The following is a 25,146-nucleotide window of genomic DNA, read 5'->3' on the forward strand; positions in this document are numbered from 1 at the left end:
TAAACAAGGTCTCTACACCCTAGTCTATTCAGTCTCTACCTCTGCCTGAACAGAAACCTGACCCCTCACCTAGGAAACTGCTTCCCTTGCAGCCCTCAGGAATGAAAGCTACTCATTCTCCCAGACTCCATATAATTTCCCTTTAGTAGGCAAATCCCCTCTCCCTACTTTGAAGATCAGATCTAGTGGCAATATCACTAACCCATCATCTATCTGTCCATCCAACAAATACGTACTTAAGTGCCTGTTACGTGCCAGGCACTGTGTTAGCTATAGGCTACAGAACAGTAAATCCTCATAAGGGTTAAAATCTAGTGAGACAAATATGAAACATAATTACACTGAGGAGGGGGACAAGGCCTTAAGGCCATGACTGTGAGGGCCAGGACATGCAGGGCCTTGAGGGTCATGTTGAGGACTCTGGATTTTATTCTACAATCAGAAACCACCGATAGAGTTTCAAGGCTTCATTCCTCCCTGGAGTCATTACTCATCCACTCACATTTAACCAGGATGCTTGTCCTTCAGCTCTACCCAACGCCTTCTGCATCCCAGAAAGCTTCACACCCAAGGCTTCTCAGCTCAACATCCTGGACTCCAGTGACCTCCAGCTCCTCCTCAAGCAGGATTCTCTCCACTTTTTCCTTGTCCCAAATTACTCCACCTCTGAAAATCAAATTCCAGTATTCCATTCTCAGGCCATAACCTCTCACCAAGCCTACTCTTCTTCCACTCTATACCTATCATGCCTGTCCTTCAACCTTCAAATTATTATCTGACTAGAAAAAACAACTGAAATATAATCTCATCAGAATAAGTGAAAAGTTACTACTATTTCCTCCACCCCTACCAAGGCATGTAGACTTTTCTACGCCTTCCTCCATGCCCATATCAACATATGTGAACTTATATACACAAATGGAGAGATGCTTGTTTTGATTACAAAAAGGGAATCATACCTAATACAAAATTCTGTGACTTTTTTTACCCTAAAAATAAAAATCATGCACAAATCTCAGGCCAGTAGATATAGACTGAATTCATTCTTTAAAGTGCTGCACATTGTTCCAGGTACAGATACTGCCCGGGGTTCCCCTCCAACGTGAACTTCACTTGTTTCTGCAACAAACTTGCTGACCCCAGAAAACCTCGAAGGAGACTCTTCAGTGGAGTAAAGTGCTTCCATTACTGGTAGTTGGAAAAACACTGATACTTGTGACTGAAAAAGTCTGGGAGCAGAATGGCTGCTCACAGCACCGCAGCGGAGGGTAAGAGGTTTCAGGCCCACGAGTATTGAAGCCATCATGCCTTTCACCACTTAGTTTGATACTGCCCCAGAAATGTGCAAGGCAGGCTGCTGGCAGGTACTGAGGGAAACACAACCATGAGCAGGCAAGGAAAATTAAAACTCACTTACGGCTCTCACTCTCGGAAAGAAAGATGGCCAACACAATAGAAACAGGAGATGCCTGCTGAGGTAGAACCAATGGAAGAAACAAGAGAATTTTAATGAACACAGAATGGAATTACAGTGCTGAAAAACAAAAAAACGAGAAAAACCCCACCACTTTCGGGAACTAAAAATCAATCCTGACTTATTTAGAAATTCAGTACCCAACAGAAAAAGAGAATGACTGCCCTTGAGAACCATGTAAGTGGTTAGAAAAATCAGGTGGAAGAAATACCTCACAAGAAACCCAGTGACAGATACCCTGAGGGAAAAGGTAAGCTGCGTGGAGGTCAGATCCAGGAGACAAATCAAGGAAGAGGAAAGGAGAGGTAATAATCCCATAAATAATGGAAGGAAACTTTTAGAACTTAAGAAAGTCATGAGGCCCTGAGTATCAAGGATAAAGAGAAGATCCTGCCAGCCTGTTAGTACTGTGGGAACAAGGGCTTTTGGGGATGATGGGAAGTTGGAAGCAAACACTACTTGGGGACTCCAGGAGACTGACTCTGAACCTGACGCTGAGCTTGGTTCACACGTCAGAAGAGCAGAATGTCTGTGCTTAATGTTTCACATGGAAACATTAAGCACACAGATTGTTACAGTTCTCCTGGCTCCCACAAACTTCCTTTGTTATTCTGTGTCACTAGCATCTGAGTACTAACCTTAGGGACTTTGCAGTAAGACTTTTCCTTCCACAGTCCAGATGAAATATTGCGGGGACCAATTTTTAAACGCCATATGCACAAATTACTTTGATAAAAATTAAAAATATAAAAAAGAGAAAGTATTCATAGATGAAGCAATGCATGCTTGTTAAAAGAAACCATTACCTTTATTTATGAAATATACATGAAGGTAGTACGGTCATAGTTAAGAGCAGAGACTCTGGATGCCTGCTACTTACTAGCTGTGTGACCTTGCGCAAGTTACTTAACTTTTCTGTGTTTTGGTTTCCTGAAGAGTAAATCTAATTAATAGCACCTTTCTCATCAGACATAAAGATTAAATGAATTAATACATGTACTACACTCAGAACTTTGGCACAGACTAGTAGTACTCAATAAATAACAGCAATGCTGCTGCTGGGCTACTGCTGCTGTCACAGCTTACAACAGGAGAAAAGTATTGTACATAGAACTTTTAATTTTGGAGTCAGAAGGCTTGAGTTCAAATGCCAACTTTAAAACCCAAAGAGTTTTATATCACAGCCACAGAAGTTAATCCCTCTATGCTTACATTTTGTCATATCTAAGGGAGGAATATGAATACCTCCCTCTCTTAACACCCATCTATCTACCTATTCACAAACATCAACTGAGTATCCATATCAGGTATTCTGTGGTGGCTGAAACAGAATCATAAATAAGATACAGTTCTGCCCTTAAAGAGTTCACAGTCTAGTGGGATATACTCACGAACCTTAGTTTTCTTTCACGTGAGTATTTCCTAAGGCTGTCTTTGCCGTAGGAGATGAAGAAAGGACCACAAGGGTCAAGCATGTGTTTTAGTACCACAAGTACTATGATTTAAACTTAAAAGGCAACTCTAATATTGTTGGCAATTGTTGGGAAAGAAATGTGGCCAGTTTCTGAAATTACTGTATTTTGCTATTTTAAGAAAAATACTATGAAGCAGTTGGGTCACAGGGTAGTAAGCCCCTGCAGATGATATGGCAGTCTTAGGAGTGAGGGGACCAGAGATAAGCAGGCCCCCATTTCTGGTCAGAAGTGGATAAAACACCTTGGGGGGACTGAGCTCTGTTCATAGGCTGGACTGTGTAGTACACAACTTGCCTCTTTGAACAATCTTTTGAGACCTGAGTGTTCTTTGAATAAACAGCTCTCAAGCCTTTCTCTGAGAGAAGTCACTACTACTTGATCCCTTGTCAATTACATCCATCCCCTTTTAGAGTATCCTGCCTTGACACATAGGCTAGGAGATTACAGAGAACATGTTCTTGGTAGCTCTTCTACGTCATCCCAATAACAAACACCTTATTCTAAAGCTTCCTGGGATTAAGAGTGTTTATTTTGATCATCCCATGTGAGCTGGCCATGCGTAGGGGTGGGACAAGCTATTCCCCTTTAATCTTTCACTTAACTCAGGGGTTTCAGAATGTCTACACTAATAATATCAGACAATCACTAACATAAGATGAAGAACAAAAGAGACTATGAATTTATAGGAGAGCCTAAATGCCTATTCTTTATAAAGAAACAATGCATGCCAACATATTTTCACCTGTTACCGTCAGTTGGCATTTAGTAGCCATGACTTAAAATTCTATATTTAAAACCTCACAGGAATTATAATGGCATCTCTGCATATTTGAAATAATATTAAGTACACTGAGACCTTTGGTATCTTTAGAAAGTATGCAATTATATCATTATTAAAAATAATATCCAGAATATTTTCCTTTATTATATTAATATATAAATATACAGCACCATAATGTAAAACAATTATATACATTATTTAAAATCATGTATTTGGCTCATAATTGGCCTAGGTTTATTACAAATTCACTTGAATGGTTGCTACAAAGAATGATTCTGGCTTCTTTTCTGTGTGTAAAATATTCCAAAAACCAAAATAAATTAAATAGATATTAATCCAGAGCTAAGTGAAGATTACCCAGCAAAAAAGGAATACTAACATGTATCTTGTTTTAAAGTTTCAACTGGATAATAAATTATGTTTCAAAAATCTTTACATAAAAACCCTAATAGTACCACCCATAAATCATAAAATATAGCAACAGATAATATATTTATTTAATTTTTATCTAATTACTTTTTAGACTCATAGTAAAAACCTATTGCTTATAGAAAATAAATCCAACAATTTATCCAAACATTGTTACATAAGAAGTTTTAAGAAACTGTAAATAATTCTTAATACTCTCATTTTGATTCTCCGACTTTTCAAGACTATGCTCTATTTCTTTCAAACATACTTCCTGATGTTGTGCTTTCTAAATAAAAAAAGAAATAAAGATAATTAATAATGACATTCATATCAAAGGACAGTCATAATATAAAATTTATATACACAATAATTGAATACATGGTTTTTAATTTTTTTAAAGAAAGAATCCTAACATCTGATGTGTTGATTATTAACTTAGAGCTCACTTTTCTTTAAAATCTAGAATAAAGCACATACATGGTTGATCTCTACTGTGACAGAGTTTGTTGTAATACACCTTCTCTTAGCCCCAAAGTATTACATATTTAACATGATTAACTCAAATGAATTTTACTTAAAACTATTAATTTCTATTACATTTAACATGACATATTTTAATACTAGTTTTTGCCATTTTCTTTGCCTAAAAGAATGACTTTTGCTATCTTAAAAACTGATAGAATTCTAGTTTTGATAATATGAATATTTTATTTTTAGAATCTTTTAAAAAATAAAATGAACTCAATATCATAGGTATTCTTTGAGGAAAAAATTTTAAATGTAATGTATTTTTAAAATATTCAGCTGCATATAAATTCCCAAGAGATCTGTTCACTGAAAATACTTTAGATAGACAGGCTGCAAATATCATCTAGCTTCCAACTAAAATGTAGGCACCTTGAGAAGAAAAATCTTTTATATCCTTCCTATCAGGTGTTCAATGACACCCAATACCTTGTGAAACTTGAGCGATGCCCCCAGGGGAAGTGTGGTGGGTGGTATGAAACAACTTGCTAGGCTGAGCTACACAAAGTCACAGAATGGATATAGTGAATCTTTGAGGAACATCGATTTTACTTAACAACTTGGGAGGGAAAAATATTAATACAAACACACATACTGTAAGGTAGAAAGCAAAATATACATGGATTTTAGTATAATATATAAGACTCCAAAGACATGTCAGGCTTCTTGGTCTGAGGTAAGCTGCTGAGGGTCACCCTTGGGTCTGTGCAAGCACTCCGCCCTCCCCCGGAGCACCTGGGCAGAAAATCTGTAGAGGCCTGCCACTGTGGGCAGGGCACCCTAGAAGACACCAGCATACAATTAACTATGAGACAGCCTCTCAGGGTGCTTACAGTTCAGATGGAGCTAAGCCTTGTATACAAAACAAATACTGAATTGCCAACTAAACTGCCCTCTGGAAGGGAAAGAACTCATAAACCCATTTTTCAGCAATGTCTAAATCTATGGTTAGAATTCTAGTTTCTTACTACTGTAAAAATGATCAGGTTTAGCAAAACATCAGATCTTAAATCTACCTATTTTAGCAGCTTTAATATTCCCAAGTACTGGGAATATTATAGCAAACACACCTCATCTTAATACTTATTTTATTTTTTCAGAAGTTTCAATTACACAAAGAATGTCACACATATTTTACAACAGAAAGTCTGACAGTGAGTTAAAAAAAAAAGTTTTGAAATAAAGGGAAGGCCTGTGCTAAATTAAAGATGAGAAATGTTTTGTTCTGATTAAATTGCCATGGAACTTTTGATGGCAATAAAATTAAAATATTGCACGTCAAAACTCATTTAACTTTTGAACCTTTCAGGTTTTCAATGATTTAGATGCTTGGGAATGAAAAAATAGTTTTCATGGAGTTTGGCTCCTGGAAAAAATAAAGTATTATTTCCTGTGTCACTGTTAAGTAGATAGTTTTCAAGTAATTCAGTCCCAACTAGTGCCAGCTTTCACAGTTTGTTATGCCATCTGACTGTTTCATGAATAGTTAGGAAAAAACATTAGAAGACTAATTAAACACAGCCAATTTGGTATTCTCATCTCATGGCTGAGTGGACCAAAGTATCCACTTCACATGCAGATATAAAATGTTTACTTAACACCAACTTATAACTTTCTAAAATATAATATGCATTATTTAAGACATATCAAAATCTAACTCATAATAAGTGTTTATCTTAAAAACTGAAAAACTCATATTAGAAAGAAAATAAGTCAATGATATCTGTAACTTTCATTAAGCATTTGTCATGTAAAAGTAATACGCAGGGAAAGGGCCTGATGAGACTTCGGGGGAAATGTAATAGATGCTACCAAGGATGCAGGATAATAATTCTTTGCCCAAATGCTGACTTTTTTTTTTTTTTTTTTTTGCGGTACGTGGGTCCCTCACTGTTGTGGCCTCTCCCGTTGCGGAGCACAGGCTCCGGACGCGCAGGCTCAGCAGCCATGGCTGACGGGCCCAGCTGCTCAGCGGCATGTGGGATCTACCCGGACCGGGGCATGAACCCGTGTCCCCTGCATTGGCAGGCAGACTCTCAACCACTTCGCCACCAGGGAAGCCCCCATTTTTATTTTTTATGATTTATATTATTTGTTATTTTTAATACTATCAGTAAAGCAATAGCCTTGATTCCCCTCACTTTGTATTTTAATTGTTTATAACTAAACTCCAAGGTAAGAATGCTAAATGCTAACTTATTTTTAATGAAAATACATTAAGCCATACTAATACTTACACTGTTCATTTTGCAAATAAGTTGATTTTGTTCTTCATTTTTCTTTCTAAGCTCAGTTTCCAGATCTAATATTTTAATTTGTAAAGCCCTTTCTCTAGATGACATTTTCTCTATTTCTTCAGAAACCTGTAATTTTAATTAAAAGAAAAAACTAAATGTGCTTTCTTTAAAATATGATTTAAAGCCTTGACATCGTTATACTGTATCACTTCTTTCCAAACAGGTATTATTTGGATATTAGACAATTTAATTAGAAAGTGTTTAAAGATGTTCTATCTTGAGAAACGCATAGTGTAAGCATGTATTCTCCTCTTTGCTGTGTAAGTACCTGAAAAATTAGCTTGAAGTGGAAGAGGTATACGTATTTGCACTGCTCTGTGACGTTGGTAGGTTTTCCCCAATACTATATTTCTATAACCTGTTGACCAATTGCCATGTTTTACAGTATTTATATTTACCATGGTGTCTGGAGTGGTGGTGGGACATATAAAGTCCACAACCAACGCTGATTATAGACTTGGATGGACAGAACTGGGGGCAGGGTAGGTGATATTTACACCACACACACACACACACACACACACACACACACACACACACACACACACACACGAGATTGGTTTTTCATTCATTCACTTCCAAAATGTTCTGAATTTGAGTTTTCATATTTCTCCGATGGCTTATTTTAGCAGAAAGTCTAGCTTAGCTACATTCATCCAAGGATTCAGATACTTGGGAGCCTATCTGCAGGAATGCTGGGTTGGATCCATAAGAATGACAGTGGACGCAGGGACTAGTTCAGGAGCAAGGAGCTAGTAGAAAGGACTGTCCTCTAATCTCACTCCCATGGACTAAGTTCTAAGTTATTATAAAGTTATTTACAAAGATTTCTTGTGCACAAATTCCAAGGGTGATTGTGAGGATAGCAGGATTTGAAGCTGTGGGAGAAAGGGCCCTCAGGACAAGTATCTGTGTCCTTTACAATGTCCAGCAGTGTAGACAATGGTGACAGTGCAGTGATGGCACTCCTCATGTGGTAGGAACTAAAGACAACCCCATATTCCATTGTAGCAGGAAAGAAAGGAGAGGGCAGACACATCTCTGGGAACTGAACTCTTGTGAGAAGGAATCTGAGAGCACCTAGCATTTCCAAAGTCCATTTAGTCTGAACCCAGGATAAAGTCGCTTCTTATTTTCCTCCCAAAGGTTGGGACTGAGAAATCTGGATTACACGTCTATCATTGGCAGTACATTTTACTACTTAGCTTTCATTCAATGATGTGTCTTTCAAAGTCAATTTAAATTGCTTTCCTGGAGTTAAAAAAAAAAAATCAAAATATATCTATGACACTTACGATTTAAGAGCCACATTTCAAGGATATCAGATGTTATCTCACCCTTGTGGAACTGCCTTTAACAGGCTTGGGAAAGACCATGGGTGGAAGAGAGTCTAGACAGATAGATTCAAAATTTGGTGCTGGACATGTTAAGTTTGAGATGCCTATGTTAAGTGGAGATGTCAAATAAGTAGCAGAATATATGAATTTAGATGTCAGGATAGAGAAAAGTCTGGGGCGGAGATATACTTCTGAGAGTCATCAGGGTATAGACAATCTCCTTTTGGCATCATTCAATCCTATGAGGAAATTCATCATCCCCATTTTATCAATTAAAAAACTAAAGTTTAGAAAGTAGCTTGCCCTGGGTCAGGGTATAATGTGTCAGAGCCAGAATTCAAATCTACTTCTTGTGGATTCCAAAGCCCACCTCGTGTCTTTCAAGATTACATTTTCAAATCACTTGATAAATTTACCTCTTCTTTGAGATCTTCCTGAATCATTTTCTCCTCCTCTCCAGATTGAACTAACCACACTCCCTTGGTGTACCTTGTATCTTCCCTGCATTGTAGCACCTACTTGCTGGATGACATTTGTTTGTTCACATGTTATCTCCCTACTGGACTGTGAGTGTCCTGAGAGCTGAGGCCAGGTCTTATTCATCTTTGCATCATAAGCACTAGCAGAATGCTTGACAGACAGTGAGATATGTATTAAATGCTATCCAGATGGATTTAACTGGAAATTAATTCTTGTCTGTATTTATTTATACAACAACATTTGCCAAAAGAAAAGGGAGTTGAGCTTTATAGCTCACTGAATCCTGATCAAAACCAAAGGTTCAATAATTTGCATATTTGCTGTGGTTTCATTTAAAAAAAAAAGAGGGGAGACTTCTTTAAAGTGCTTTCCATCTCTGCCCTTTACTCTGCCACATCATCATTTATTTAGTGAAGTAACTCTGGACCAGTAATCTATCTGTTTAGCTCCAAAAGGGAAAAGCAGGTAAAAAACAAAAATGTAATTGCTCCCTTCACCCTGTCATCAGGATAAAAACAATAACTGTAGGTTTGGCAAGATGAGATATTGTCTGTTTCAAAAGATGACTCTTCGGTAAACTAATTAAAAAGTTTCTGAATAAAGGCCATCTGTACCTTTTGTCTTCCTTCTTCTACAGCAGCTTCCAGCTGTCTGGCCAATGCTCTATATTCTGCAGATTTCTCTTTAAACTCAAGATTGGTATGCTTAAGACATCCTTCTTGGTTTGCCAGCTTCTTTTCAAGCTCTTTATTTTCTGCATCCATCTGTTCTAATTTTCTTTTTACAGAAGACATATATTTTAAAATTATACTGTGTAGAAAAAAAGGTAACACCAATTTTAAGTCAATTTAATACTTACTGTTTAAGGTTTTCACATTTCAACTGAATAAGATAATTTTCCTCTTCCAGAGAAAGCTTTGTCAGAAGATCATGATTTTCATCAACCTAAAGGAGAAAAAAGTTTTCTTGGTTATCTTCTTTATAATCAACTTCCAAAGAAATCTATATAGTTTATCATTAGAACAATTATAAAAAAGAAGAAAGTATAAATATTATTATTACTCCTATACAGAGAGACACCACGAAATATTACATTGTTAAAATACAAGTTCTTAAATTCCTGGTTAATTAAAAAAAAACTACGTTGCCTCACGGAAAATCTATGAAAAATTTTACTGAAAGATGGCAATTAAAACATTCTGAGTAATGTTTTATTGAAAAAGAACATTTATTAAGTAAATGTGAAGATTTTAAACAGTAATCTCCTATTGTTGGATACTTAGGGTTACTCTTACAGTTTTCTGTTTCACTTACAGATAGTGATTGATAATTGAATATCTGTGAAGTTGTAACTCTGAGTAAAAATCGTATTTGTGAGAAGCAAAATAAAATAGATAAGCAAATCAACAAAGACACACCTGCCCATGCCAAGACAGAATATTCTTCCCATTGCTTCAAAAGCTATATTTAAATAGTTTAAGATGTTTTGAAAAATAAAAATAGAATTTTTCTCATAATTTCAATTAGTAATTTAGGTTATCTATGTGATCTGACATTTTCCTAGAAAGATCTCTTTTCAGGAACTTAAACTCAGCAAAGTTTTGTTTGCCTGTTTTTAAAATGAGGATGCATTTCAATATTACATCCAGATTACATTTGAAAGATAGGGAATCCTTCCTAAAATTATTCTGCAGATAAAGAAAAAGACTTGCCACCACCTTTGAACAAGCTTCTTTGAAAAATAATTAAAAAAATATTTATTGTTTACTATGTGCTAGGCACTGAGTTAAGAGATGGCTGTATGGCACCCACGATCTCTCTTCTGATGGAGTAAAAAAAGTATATGTTGAAAAAAATAATTGAGAATAATACAAATAAACTTGGTACATAATTCTAATTGAAATAAATTCTAGTTTTTGTAAGGTAAATTACAATAATTTACCTTATCCTAACATCAAAAAATATACATGTAAACATAGCTTTGTTCCTTCACTCATGCTATTACTATGTCCTCAAATGTCTAAATACAGATTTGTATGAATAAACTAAATCAGCAAATTTAATTACCAATATTTTAAAAAATACCTTGAAAATAATATAGTATTTGCATGAAACTGACCTTTTATCAACTTATTTAGATGAGAGTAAAATAATCACCCCCTGACATGAGTGCCCTCAACTGGTGAAATTATTCCAAAGCATTTAACACATCTAGCAAAAATCCAAATGATGGCTGGACACCTGGCCCTGAAGCTCCCTAATGGCGTGTGCTTGGTCTGCACATTTCCCCTTGTGGTGCTGCAGGCTCTCCTGACACTCGTGAAGCCTCTGTTCTGCTGCCGTCAAGGAATTGCGGTCGTGCTCTAACTCCTTCAGATGAGACTCCATCTGGCCTCTCACCTGAGTTGTAGCATTAGGGAAATAAGTGCAAGATCACACATTCAGCATTAACGTTTCTACTATCTTAAATACTAGATATGCTTGCAATATAGTAAATGTTTTAGGTATAATAGTTTTTTAAAAAAGATTTAACCAAATAAATAAGAATAAACTTTAAGTTAGCCTCTGCTAAATAAGAATGTATGACTCAAAAGTGGGCTGGACTTCAATTAGTTTCCAAAAAGTTTGCTGAATAAACGACTATGGTAATATTAGCTTGCAGGGAGATTGTTTAAATTACTTAGGAAAGTAAACTTTTTTGAATTCTGTCATTTATATTCAAGTATAGATATTACTAAGAAAGCTGGTATGGTAGTTTTCTGCTGTCCAGCCATCAGGCTAAAGTAACTTTAGACTCTCTGTCATTCGATCTGGTAACTCAGATATTTCAATTAGAGCAGCCTTGCCGTGCTCAGCTTAGTCCAAATCAGTAGGTTTACTGTATATAAATTCAAAATAGCTAATATCATCAGTACTCAGTAGACTATAATTTGATCATTAATGTTATATGTTACTAAGAACAAATCTAACTGTATCTATATTAATCTCTTTGGCTGCTGCAATTCTTCACTGTGGCACTTTTGTGGAGATGTGACAAGAAGCAGCCCTAAAAAAATGCTTGTACTGCTAGTTAAGAAAAAATAACAAGACATAGGGCACTTAGGATGTTCATAGGGAGGGAAAACAAGAGCTAGACTCTTTCCCTGAGACAGGAAACACACAGAGCTGCTGTGCAACATCTGGCATTCTTGATCACAAAAGATAAAAGTAGAACAAAGCCTACCTCTGGGTCCCCAAACATCTAAGAGCCCATGAGAAAACCAGGAGACTTAAAACAGTAGGAAAGAAAAAGGATGCATTTCATTAGAAAAACAAATAATAATGGCTTGTCTGGTTTAATACCAGTAAGAAAACATTGTGACCTCACAGTATTTGAAAATCACAGGCTCCTGCCCCATTGGCCTTTTGAATAGGCTTTTTAAATAGACATTTATTTAGAGTGCTGCCTACAAAAGAGGAGATATTTGCATTGGTATGTCTCATGAGAAAAACTGATCAAGAGGTATGAAATGATTTCTTCTCTGCTCTGCTAAAAATAGGTGAAAAGTATTGATAATTCTAAGTAGTAAGTTGCACATTTGATAGGCTACCTTTATCTCTTTTAACCAGCAGAATGTCTGCCCTGGCTGACCTCTTTCTTCTTCACATTGGTGCCTCACTCAGACTTCTCAATTCCAAGATGTGGGGACGACCCAGAGACAGTCACCTTATTACACTCAGTTGGAACTGACCAGTAACATCCCATGATGTCCCCAGCCGGGAGTCAGGGGAGTCAGCGTCCTACAACTTTTGCTGCTTCCTTACCAAAACAACGTGAAAAGACCCAAAAAGGGATGCAGTTTCATTTAAAAACTTAAAAATATTCACAAAAACATCATAACTTGCCAACACTGAACTTCCCCTCATTCTTTGGCAATAGGGTGAAAAAAAAGTAAATGATGTTGGGTTTTTTAATGTTATTTTTCTTCCATAAAAGCATTTAGCAGAGAATATTTACTTTGCTTTTGTACACAAAAGATTTACTACCAGAATAAAAAGGTAAGATTAAAAATGAAAGGTATTCAACTTTGCATGAAGCTCAGTGACAAATAACCATTTTTTCTGCTACTTAAGTCTGCTCTTGTATCAGAAAAATTATACATTTATGTTATTTCCCAAATATTTTGGAAAAAGTAAAAAAAAATATTCACACAAACAAACATTTCAAGCCTGGACGAAACGTCATGTCCTTAGAAAACAAACTGCCACAGAAATCGAGAACAGATAATTTCTAGGTCTAAACTAAAGAAAATGACCAAAATTAAAGAATTTATATAAAATTCATAAAGTACAAAACATACATAAAACATTATTTTATTGTTTAAAATGTCAAACTTACCTTCTTTAATTTTTTATTTTTGTTTTTTGTTATTAGGTTATTCTCTTGTAGCAAACTTTCACATCTGCTTTCCACCATTTCAGCTGCTTCCTGCAACTTCTGTATCTGAAAATAAAATATATTATTAAAGTAAGATGCATTATTTTATTATTAGGACCACTGTATGAAATAAAAAGCTAAAAAATTGAATTTAAATTTTAAAATTTCAATTTTAAACCCATTATCATTTTCCTATTAATACTCTCAGTATGTTTATCTAATGTTATTCCTTCTTTTCCTATTAATACTCTCAGTATGTTTATCTAATGTTATTCCTTCTTTAAATACAGGAATCACTCAGTGCTCTACTCTAATCCACAATCCTTTTATGATTTACCTGTCTTTTCCCATCAATACTTCTAGAATCTTCACCTGAGCTCTGAATATTAGAGAGAGATCCTCATTTGCAGGCCCACGTCACTTTAAAGAATCAGTCTCTGGTCCAAACTAGCTCCCAAACCAATTATTTCACACTCCGAATCAAAATCTGCTCAAAAAATATCTGAGCACTTTATACAAGGCCCAGAGTCAAGAATATGGTAACTCATCTACAGTATTCTTGATGGGGGATTAAACCAGAACAACCAGCTGGAAGACCCAGATGACATTCCCAGTAACGCACTGCACAGTCCATCACAGCCTCCATTCTTACCTCCAGCTGGGATGACGGCAATATTCTAACTGGATGTCTCAACTCCAATTTTCTATCTAAACCATTGGGATGGAGCGCTTCCTACTTACCTACATTATGCCCCTCCTTAAGTTTTAACCTTTAGTTCATTATTCTTCAATTCAAACACTCTCTTCCAAGAAAATCAAGCTCTTTATTGACAGTTTGTTACCCACTCAAGGACCTACATAAGTCCCATCCTTCAAATGAAGTTTTTCTTAAACTTTCTAATACTTAAGCTTTTCTATAAATTACCAATTAACACACTCTCTATTCCATACATATTGTCATCTGTTCTCTTCCAGGTCTTTCATGTGAGTAAATCTGAATTATACTTTATTTATTTGGAAAGAGGAAATATTGTGCTTTAATGACCCTTGAAGGGAGTCATTATTCTAAATCAATACCATTAAAAATACAAGACGACAAACATAACCAAAATTAACTAATAGGATTATTATAGGTTCACATTACACCTATGTAATTAATTTTAGATCTACTTTTAGGAATAACCAATATAAACACAGGATATTTAAATCAGGAATCAGCAGAATCATCATTTTATAAAAGTATTTGGGACCTTAAGAAATATTTGGGATATATCATATTTTATCACAAATAATAACTCCACCTTTCTTCAGTTCTGTTTTACATCATAAACAAATGCAGTGTTTTAAATTATCTACCAAATTTAACAAACATTAAATTAAATGCAATGATCACCTGAGCTTTATAAACTTCAATAAGAGCTTTCTGTTGTTTTTCTACTTCTTGCAATTCTAAGAGCTCATTTTCAACAGAGGCAATCTCGTCCTTCAAAGCAGCTAGTGTAGTCTATTAAGGAATATATAAATAGATTTTATAAATCATTAGAATTCATTTGTACTCCAGTGCTATAGCATTAAAAAACATAACTCATTTATCAACGAAGCTAATAAAATAATTATTTCTGATTGCATATAATTACCATCTAAAATTAGGAATTTCAGGAAGTTAGTAATATTTATGAGCAACCTTAATAAGACTTATTCAAGACCTTTTTTTTTTTTTTTGCAGTACGTGGGCCTCTCACTGTTGTGGCCTCTCCCATTGCGGAGCATAGGCTCCAGACGCGCAGGCTCAGCGGCCATGGCTCACGGGCCCAGCCGCTCCACGGCATGTGGGATCTTCCCAGACCGGGGCACGAACCCGTGTCCCCTGCATCGGCAGGCAGACTCTCAACCACTGCGCCACCAGGGAAGCCCCAAGACCTATTTTTAAACTTTAAAAATTTACTGATGAAAAAGACTTGGAAAATAGAAAGACCATGTTCCTGGAAGGGAGGACTCAATACTCTTGACATATCAGTTTTTTCCAAATCAATAAAACTTTACTGTAATTACAACCAAAAGTATAACAGTTGAGGGGAAGAGGAATATGACAAAATTAATTTAAAATTCATATGGAAAAATAAAGAGACTAATAAAAATTTTAAAAGATACTAGAGAATCTCAGTACTTATTAGATATTAAAATGTATAAAGAACTAAAATTATTAAGACACTAACATAATAATATAGAGGTCTATGGAATAGAAAAAGAAAAATACACTAAGATTATATTTAGTGTATGACAAAGGTTGGATTTTTGAATAAATGGGGAAAATATGGATCACTATATAATGGTAATAAGACAACCATTTATTAGGAAAAAAGCAGATTTAACTATTTGCCTTCAGCAAACATGATTTTTATATTAAACAATTATATATTTATTTTAATGTATTAAATATTTAAAAGTTAAGCTTAAAGTTTTTCACAGAAGATCCAGGTAAAATTTGATTTGATTTTAGGATAGCAAAAACCTAACTAAGCATAAAATCAAAAGATGATATCATGAACTGTAAGAGTCTGAGATTTTATCCTCCAAGTTTACCAGTTAGCCTAGCACAGTTTCATGCATGCTAGCAGAAGACACAAGACTCCTGGGTCAGAGTCTTAATTTCTTTATTACTCAAAGCAATAGCAGTAGCCAGATATTAGCATCTGTGTTCGTTTCCAAAGCCCCACTTCCCGCAGAGCAACACCAAGAGGGCCAGATGACACCTGTACATGCGGTGGGTTGTATACAGAAGCAACTCTGAGTTTAGGGAACCCAAATCTCTTATAACACGTAGTAAGCATGCCTTTTGGTAGAAGGAAACATTGTTATCTTCCAAGGATGTTCACTATACAAACATCCTTGAAAAGACAGTCTGTATCTGGATCACAGGCAGTCAGATGTGCAGAAATGTGAGACTCCCAGCAGAAGCCGAAAAGGAAAAAAAGATATACACACACACACACATACAAACACACACATGCATATATATACATGCATATGTACATGTACATATATCTCCAAAATTTCATAGCCCCTCAAAAAACTAAAGAGCCTAACAAAATGTGAAAAAAGTAAAAGATTATGACAAAAGATTAATACAGAGAGAGGTCTTATATAATAATTAGGAAAAAAGACATGTAAAAGATAATGAGTAGGTAATTCCAAAAGGCAGAAATGTAAATGATCAACAAATACATGAAAAATTATACTTACTAGTTATTAAAAAATGCTCTAGGCAATGGATAGTCTTCTAGTAGTGAACATAAGAAGCAAAAATCCCTTCCATTGTGAGCTTAATGTACTCCATGTATAGATAGACACAAATAAGGGGTATATAGACAAAAAACAAGAAGTAAAATATATCATACACAAAAGTAAGACAGTAAGGACAAGTTGGGAATGGGCCAGGGAGGCCTCCTGAGAAAGGGACTTGGGAGTAAACACCAAAAGGAAGTATGGCTCTTTGAGGGAAGAGGATTCCTGTAGAGAAAGGCAATGGTGGGAGAAAGCCTGGCCAGTTAGGGGAAAAAGCAAGAAGGCCAATGTGGCAGAAAGCAAGAAAGCAAAGGGAAGCGTGGAAGGATATGAGGTCAGAGAGGTAATGGAAAGCCAGATAGTGTAATGCCTTGTAGATATTTACTCTATTAATCAAGGTATCACTGAAGGGTTTTGAGCAGAGCAGTGACATGGTCTGACTTACATTTTTATAGGAAATACTTTACTGCTACACTGAATGCTGACTGCAGGGGCAGAGGCAAGGGCAGAAGCAAAGAGAAGAGGTAGGCAGTCACTATAACAATGAGACATGATGGTGGCTTGAACCAGGAATGACAGTGATGCTGGTGAGAAGTGGTCAAATTCTGGATATATTTGAAGTAGATCTGCTGACAAACTGGAAGCAGGTGTGAGAGAAAGGAGTCAAGTAACAGAAAGGATGACTGCCATTAACTGAGACAAGGAAAACTGTAGGATGAACCATATTGGGGAATATAGGAACTCTATTTTGGACATGATAACTTTGAGACACCTATGAAATATCCAAGTGGAGATTTCAAGTAAGCAGTAGAATACATGTCTGGAATTCAGAGGCAAGGTCTAGGCTAGAGATATAAATTTGAGAGCCCCCAGGATATAGATGGTATTTAAATCCCCAAAACTAGATAAGATCACTTATCAAATTTGGAGAGATTTGTTTTAAAATTGCCTAGTACTGGAAAAAGTATAGGGACCCATTTACGATGGGTGACCTGGAAATATATAAAACTAACATTAAGAATGGGTCTTCCTTTTGACCATATGATTCCACTTGCAGAAATTTATCCTAAGAAAATATATATGCAAAAAGACTAAACGTATCCACATTTTTATTTATATTATAATAGCAAAAAAAAAAAACAACCCAAAACTGGAAGTAGTTCACAATCCCCCAAATTATATATATATGCTAAAAGAGTAACTTTACTTATTTTTCAGTTGTGAGATTATAGGTGATTTTTAAATTTTTCCTTTTGTGCTTTTCTGTTTTTCAAACTTTCTATAATGAACAAATAGAACTTTGTAACCTTCCAAATAACTTTTGTTGTTTTTAATAGAGGAGGTCACTGGGGTCCTAGAAACAGTATCAGCTAGTATCTTCTTCATTTGAAACTAAAATCTAAAATTATTCTAAAATAATTGAAAGTAACAAAATACAACATCTAGACAATTTTACATTGTGCATAACATATGCCAAATATACCTAGATGTTTTTCCTTAAACAAAATTCAGAGAGTTAAAAATACATGTTTTTGAATTATTTATAGAATATAATATATAAGCTTTAACTCAGTGATTTTTATATGTAATTTAAAATTAATTCCATTACCATGTAATTAAAAACCAGACTTAAAATTAAGGAAATATCCTTCTAATCCCCTCTCTGAAGGATATCAAGGAAATTAAGAAAATAAACATAATAAATAAAATTGCTTCCTCTTCTAGAATAAAATGTTTAAAGAATTAATTCAATAAATATTGAATAAGAGCTAACTATATGTCACACCTCCCCTGATTATCCTGTGCATACAAAGATGGGAGTTTATGAGGAAAGATTCATCCTAATTGAGAAGACTTTGGGAGGAAGCAGCATTTAAACTGAACTTTAAAGGAAAGGCAGGATTTATATACTGAGAAAAAACGCATTCCAAACTGTAAGAACAGTAAAACTACAGGAATAGAGGAAAACATAAACAAGTTGCAGGAAGTAAGAAGTATTCGTATTTGGCTAGAGTTCAGGATAACTAGAAGGCTACATTCTCTAGTCTCCCCTGTAACTAGGTGGGGTCATATACCTAAATAAGGAGAAGAGTCGACTGGTATGGAACTTTCAGGAAGTCTCTCTAAAGAGGAGAAGATGGGGAAAAAGGGGGAGATAATTCTTCTTTTGTTTCCCTCCATCCTGTTATTTGAATCTTGGCTATAATGGATGGAGCCCCATCAGCCATTTGAATGGCAGAGTAGAGAGCTAAAAAGTAGCTAGGTTCTCCGATGCCATACTGGTTTTGAACTGCCAATTCTGGCCTTCTTTTCCATTAAACAGATTCTTTTCTGTCTTCTGTTTACTGTCCTCCAAAAACAGTATTAAGGAACTGAAAATGATGCCATCATCTTTAGTCAAGTCTCATCAGGTTACATGTATCTATGACTAGGAACTCAAATACCCTTTTCCTCAGAATGTATAAAAGCTTCTTCCCCATCTTTACTCTGGGTACACATAAAAACCAATCATCCCTTGGATTTGACTAAGTTGGAAAATTCTTTCCGGTTATGAAGCAGCCAAGAACATACTTTCTGGTTTCAAACGGACCACGCCTGAGGCTATATCCTATTGTAACCGTGACACCTAGAAATAATCTTATGCATTAAAGTTAATGTAATTTTGGATGATTCGCCTAACTGCTAAATTGGAGAGTAAATAAACTTTTTTAGGTTGAGACAAAGAGACAGTTATTCAACTTCATAAATCTTAGTACTGCTGAAAACAACCTTTACATGTATTTGTATATACAACTATAAACATCTAAATATCTCTATATAAGTATGTGTGCATATATGTGTACATACAGATATATAGATATAGTTTTAGAAGTTACTTATTATAATGATATTCTAAAACTCTTGAGAAACATAAAGGAAAAAAATGATACAAGAGCACTACTCTAAACCTGCTGTTATTTCAAGTTACTTCTACTAAGTAGACTAAGTTGTCATTATACTATACATATATACATAAACACATACACATAGTACCTTTAATTTTGTATTCTCAAGATTCAGAGTTTCATTTTCATATTCAATTGAGTGAAGTTTTCTAAGAATTTCTTCGCATGAATTTTTTCCATGGTCTTCCATTTTCTTCAGGTCTTCCAAAAGATGAATAATTTGCCTTTATAAAAGTCATAGAAATTTTCATTCAAACAGTGTGTTTCTGAAATTATTTTTGTAGGGTAGTTTCAAAAGTTACTAGAACTCATACAGCAAAGGAAATAGGAAGTCGTAATCTATATATAAGGTTACTACTACTGAGTAACTGAATAGAAATAATTACCCATTGATGACGCCAATGAAAAATTACACAACATTCTCTTCGCTAGTCAGTAGAACATCTAAACTATGATCCACAGGTAGGTCTGTCTTTCTATCATTCATACATGTGCACACACATACACACAATTTCAGGGAAAAGGTTAAATAAAAGGATCAAGTGAGGCAATAAATAATCTTTAGAAGCAAATCATATACACTAGTTTTCAATGATAAAACTGAAGAAAATATACAGAAAGTAAAACATTCAAAAACAAATATATAGTTATTTATTGTTAGCTTAATAATAAATTACAAAGTATAGAATATATGTATTTTTACTTCCCTGGTGGCACAGTGGTTAAGACTCCATGCTCCCAATGCAGGGGGCCCGGGGTCGATCCCTGGTCAGGGAACTAGATCCCACGTGCATGCTGCAACTAAAAGGCCCACCCACCACAACTAAGACCCAGTGCAACCAAAAAAATAAAATAAAATAATTTAAAAACTTGCTGTCGTTGCTGATGTTGCTGTTAAAAACATTTAAAAAAATCTGCTTATATATAAAAAATATACTACATATATAAATATATTATATATAAATATATGTGAATACATATATTTATAAAATATGTGCATTTTTTATTTTTCTTTGTTATGCATGTAAGACACTTTAAGGAACAATAATTTGTGAACACCAATGCAGTTTTAATGGGTAATCATATTTATTGTATTTTTAAAGTAGACTAAGAAAAGTTTATTAATTATAAATGGCAAAAATAGCCAATCATATAGAAAACAGCTTTACCACATGTAATCCATAAGAACCAAAATACAAATTACTCAAGTTGGAAAGAACAGAAAACACTTCTTATGAAACAGTAAAAAGGCTCTAAATTTTTTTTCTTACTTTTTCATTGTTTCGATCTGAACTTCCAATTCAGTTTTTTCTATTGCAATTTTCTCATAATGACTTTTCCAGACGTTGGAAGCTGAAACTATTTCAGACAACTTGGCTTCCTAAAACATACATAAAGTACTCATCTTGTAATTTCATAACACTGGTTTTGTCCAGGGTCCTAAAAATAAATACATTATAAACAAGGAAACACTCATCCTATAAAGTATGGAACTTTTGTTACAGAAAATTTCAGTGTACAAATCTGAACACAGGAAAACTTTAAAGTAAATTTTAATAATGACTTGATAATACTATTACTTTATATGCACATAGTGGCAGTTCCAACTTAACATATTAAGGATGTTGATGGAACTATTTTCAAAAAATGTTTCATAATTACTGAAGATAATTCCCTTTATATTTACTGAACTCTTATTTGTCTTTCTCTGTTGGACTTATTTCATGTAGCATAATACCCTCCAAGTCTATCCATGTTGTTGCAAATGGCAAAACTTCATTTTTTTTTATGGTTGAGTAATAGTCACCCGTGTGTGTGTGTGTGTGTGTGTGTGTGTGTGTGTGTGTGTATGTGTATACACACACACACACACCACATCTTCTCTATCCATTCATCTGTTGATGGACACTTAGGTTGCTTCCATATCTTGGTAATTATAAATAATGCTGCTATGAACATTAGGGTGCATATATCTTTCTGAATTAGTGTTTTCAGTTTTTTTCAGATAAATACCCAGGAATGAAATTGCTGGTTCATATGGTAGTTCTATGCCAAGCTGTTTTGTAGAGTCACCCCACTGGCTTTCAAACACTAGTACTGTCAGCAAGAAAGTAAGAGTGGTAGTGGTTGGTTACCCACTTTGAATGTGAGCTACCAGAGGTAGAAATTTTTGTCTGTTTTGTTCATTACTAGGGTCTTGAACAGTGCCTGGCATAAAGCAGATTCTCAGTAAATAACTGTCAAATGAATCTACTCTTTACAAATCCACCTAGAGATCTGTAGCCATTGTACCCCTTCTCTACAGTCTACAGAGAAACAAATTCACTAGAATGACAACAGTGCCAATAATTATTAATCAGAACTCAGAAGTCGTGATATGAACAGTTAACATTTATTGGGTGTTTCCTTCTTTCCTTCCATCATTTATGCACTCACTGAACAAGTATTTATTCAGCATTTATTATGTGCAAGACATTTTTTGTTTATATTTTTAAAGCAATATTTTTAATATATTAAAAAAAGACTAGTTTTCTGTTTTTATATTGTATGTAAATGAATATTAATATGCATTATAAAGTGTAAGTTGGACAATTATATTAGAATATAAATTAAGATATTTAGAAATTTTACCTATAAAATAAGGGCTAAGAAGAAAATTTAAGACCTTGATGCAATTAATTGTTGTGGGACTACTTCTAAAGGAGTAGTCAAGGAAGGCCCCTCTGAAGAGATGTCAAGTAAAAAGATACCAGAATGATTTTTAAAAGAATCAGCTATTATTGAGCCTGAGAAGAACATTACAGCCACAGGCAACAGCACAAAACAATGAAACAAACACACTCCATGCATTAGAGGAATAGAAAGGAGGCCAATATGGCAAAAATGTAGTCTGGCCAGGCACTGTGCTTTGACATATATTTTCTCCTTTATTCCTCCTTACAATCGTATGAGACAGGCAGTATTATTATCCCCTATTTTATCAATAAGGAAACTGAAGCTTAGAGAGGTTAAGAAGCTTACCCAAAGTCACAAAGTTAACAAATGGAGAAGTCTTCCTATACTATGATCTGGGGCGTGGGTGACATGGTGCTAGTTAAACAGGAAAATCCCAAGAATGTTAATGACTCAATTAGTTTTTACCACTCAAGAATATTTTCAGGCATTCAACTAGGCCTACAGCCTTATAGATTTTGCACTTAATGCTCAATTCTTTCATCTAATTAAATTCTTCTGAATGTAGTTTAAATATTAAGAGTTTTAAAATGTTAACAGTTGAACTTATAAAATATTAGGTTGTTTTGTTTATACAAGCATTTATGCAAGTCTGTTTTCATTTCTAAAAGCCTCTGATAATTCTACAAGCCACAGCGTGAGACATTAAAAAGAGTAAATATTTTATTAACTGGTAATTGAATAAATATAATTCATCAAAAACAACAAAACGCTAAGTCCATTTTTCAACTTTGTTAATACACCCAAAGATAACTTTCACATGGTGGGTTTACGTCAGCAAATGGTTTTAAATGCATTACGGAGTTTAAGTGAAGTGAATTACTGAATAAAGTCATACGGTCTAATAACATAAATCAGCATTTCCCAATCTGGTATTCCTCAGAACCAGTTCCAAGAGTTGCTTTGTGGGTAGAACAAGAGTTCTGTGGTTAAATAAGTGGTGGAAAATTCTGAATTCAATACCCTCCTTGGCACTGCTTTATGTTTTCTGAAGGCCTTCTCAGAGCCTTTAATATTATGTTAATGTGCTTTAATTCAATGTTAATATGCTATTAGCACTGAAGTGGTGTTACCCTTAGTTGACCACAGATGCTTTGGGACTTAACATATCCTTTAAATAAAGCCCCAAGGAAATGCTGATATAATTCAATATGCAAATCTGTCATTTTACGTAATCTTTCAAAATGAAGGCTAAAGCAAAAATGTATGAGTAAAGTTTTTCTAACAAAATTATTGTATTAAGCATTATGAGGTTAACTACATAAACTAAGTACATAAAACAATTCTTTAAGTAAGAATGTATATAACTTACCTGCTCTCTAATTTGGGAAGTAAGGTTTTCCACGTCTCCAGTAAAATGTTTAATCCTTTGTTTGTAAATTTTAGATGCCTTTTTTAGAGCTATAGCTTTTTGCCTACTTGATTCTTTCATCGTTACAGCCTCATGCGTACTCTTTTTCAATTGCAAGTTCCATTCTGATATTTTGGTTTCTAAGCTCTAAAAAAACATTAGCAGTAATTAAATTATTTTAGAATGCCAATGTTTACATAAACATTGTGAAAATATGTAAAATCTTCCACATAGAATTTATCAAAAGGATTAATCATAAGATTAATAAAAAGCAAAACAGTGAAGAAAGGTGATTTCACCAATGTTTATTTGTAACCAGTTATAGAATGCAAATTTAAAATGTATAAACCTATATAAAACTAATATTACTCTTACTAAAGATACTAATATTGGTGATTACAGTAAAAACACTAATTTCCTTAAAACTTTTTTGATTAACTAGAATTTTTAAAAATTTCCCATCTAGATTATACATAGTACTAGTTACTGCAGATCGAAAAAACATAATTTAGCTGGAGACAATTCAAACAACAGGTACAAAAAGCTCAAAGGAATCAGTAGCTCCCCAAATATATTAGGACTCTTTAGTTAAAATAATAAATGCTTAAAGGATATATGATCAAAATCTATAGATCATGAAGAGTATAGATGAGATAAACATAAACTTATTTACCAAATTTTAATTTACTAGAATTAAGGAGCATGCTTTGACATTTGAAAGAGTTACATCAAGGACAATAAAAGTACTACTTTGCCTAATAAGTAGTAAGTTTGTGGAAGTTATTATTCTAAAACTACACAGGGTTCAATAAGAGTTGGGATAAAAAAGTTAGGATTAAAAAAAGGGTAAAAAGATGTTTGAGGGCATGTTTCTATCCATTGAATTTGATAGTGTTAATTGACATAACTGTTTCCTTACGTATTTCTTGAGGCTGTAACCAGACACAGAACATTAGGTTGGGTGAAAGATGATTTAGTGTGATAACTCTCATGTTTTCACTTCAAATTATCTTAAGACTTTCTATTTAAAAGTATTTGAGTACTAACTATCTAAGAATTTAAAGACTTAAGATTTTAATGCCTTAACATTTTTTGAAAGTTGTGTAATTCTGAAAAGAATGTAAAATTATTACAGAATTTAAGTTTTAGTCTTCCATTCCTTGGACATTTTAATAAAATAATTAAAGGACAGTAAAAGATGGAGCTTTTCTACTTTTTGATCAACAAAAAGTATGCTTAATTTCCACTAAAATTGAGATTAAGAAGTACATGCAAATCAAAACTACAATGAAATATCATCTCACACCAGTCATAATGGCCATCATCAAAAAATCTACAAACAATAGGGCTTCCCTGGTGGCGCAGTGGTTGAGAGTCCGCCTGCCGATGCAGGGGACACGGGTTCGTGCCCCAGTCCGGGAAGATCCCACATGCTGCTGAGCGGCTGGGCCCATGAGCCATGGCCGCTGAGCCTGCACGTCCGGAGCCTGTGCTCCGCAATGGGAGAGGCCACAACAGTGAGAGGCCCGCGTACCGCAAAAAAAAAAAAAAAAAAAAAATCTACAAACAATAAATCTGGAGAGGGTGTGGAGAAAAGGGAACCCTCTTGCACTGTTGGTGGGAATGTAAATTGAT

At 34.6% G+C, this 25,146-nt stretch overlaps 1 protein-coding gene across 1 annotated transcript in view; it reads right to left on the reverse strand.

Annotated features, from left to right (window-relative positions):
• The window catches only part of ODF2L (outer dense fiber of sperm tails 2 like), a 58,177-nt gene that overhangs the window by 18,293 nt on the left and 14,738 nt on the right, over positions 1-25,146 (reverse strand). The window contains exons 9-18 of the mRNA XM_067726782.1: positions 23,473-23,658; positions 20,699-20,808; positions 19,516-19,651; positions 14,591-14,701; positions 13,159-13,263; positions 11,022-11,180; positions 9,640-9,725; positions 9,395-9,557; positions 6,904-7,029; positions 1,418-4,427 (exon numbers count right to left, since the gene is read on the reverse strand). Coding sequence (XP_067582883.1) covers positions 4,299-4,427; positions 6,904-7,029; positions 9,395-9,557; positions 9,640-9,725; positions 11,022-11,180; positions 13,159-13,263; positions 14,591-14,701; positions 19,516-19,651; positions 20,699-20,808; positions 23,473-23,658 — 1,311 coding nt within the window. The 3' untranslated portion in view covers positions 1,418-4,298. The remainder of the gene's footprint in view (positions 1-1,417; positions 4,428-6,903; positions 7,030-9,394; positions 9,558-9,639; positions 9,726-11,021; positions 11,181-13,158; positions 13,264-14,590; positions 14,702-19,515; positions 19,652-20,698; positions 20,809-23,472; positions 23,659-25,146) is intronic.

This window comes from Pseudorca crassidens, chromosome 2 (assembly GCF_039906515.1).
Source record: "Pseudorca crassidens isolate mPseCra1 chromosome 2, mPseCra1.hap1, whole genome shotgun sequence".
Classification (NCBI taxonomy): Eukaryota; Metazoa; Chordata; class Mammalia; order Artiodactyla; family Delphinidae; genus Pseudorca; species Pseudorca crassidens.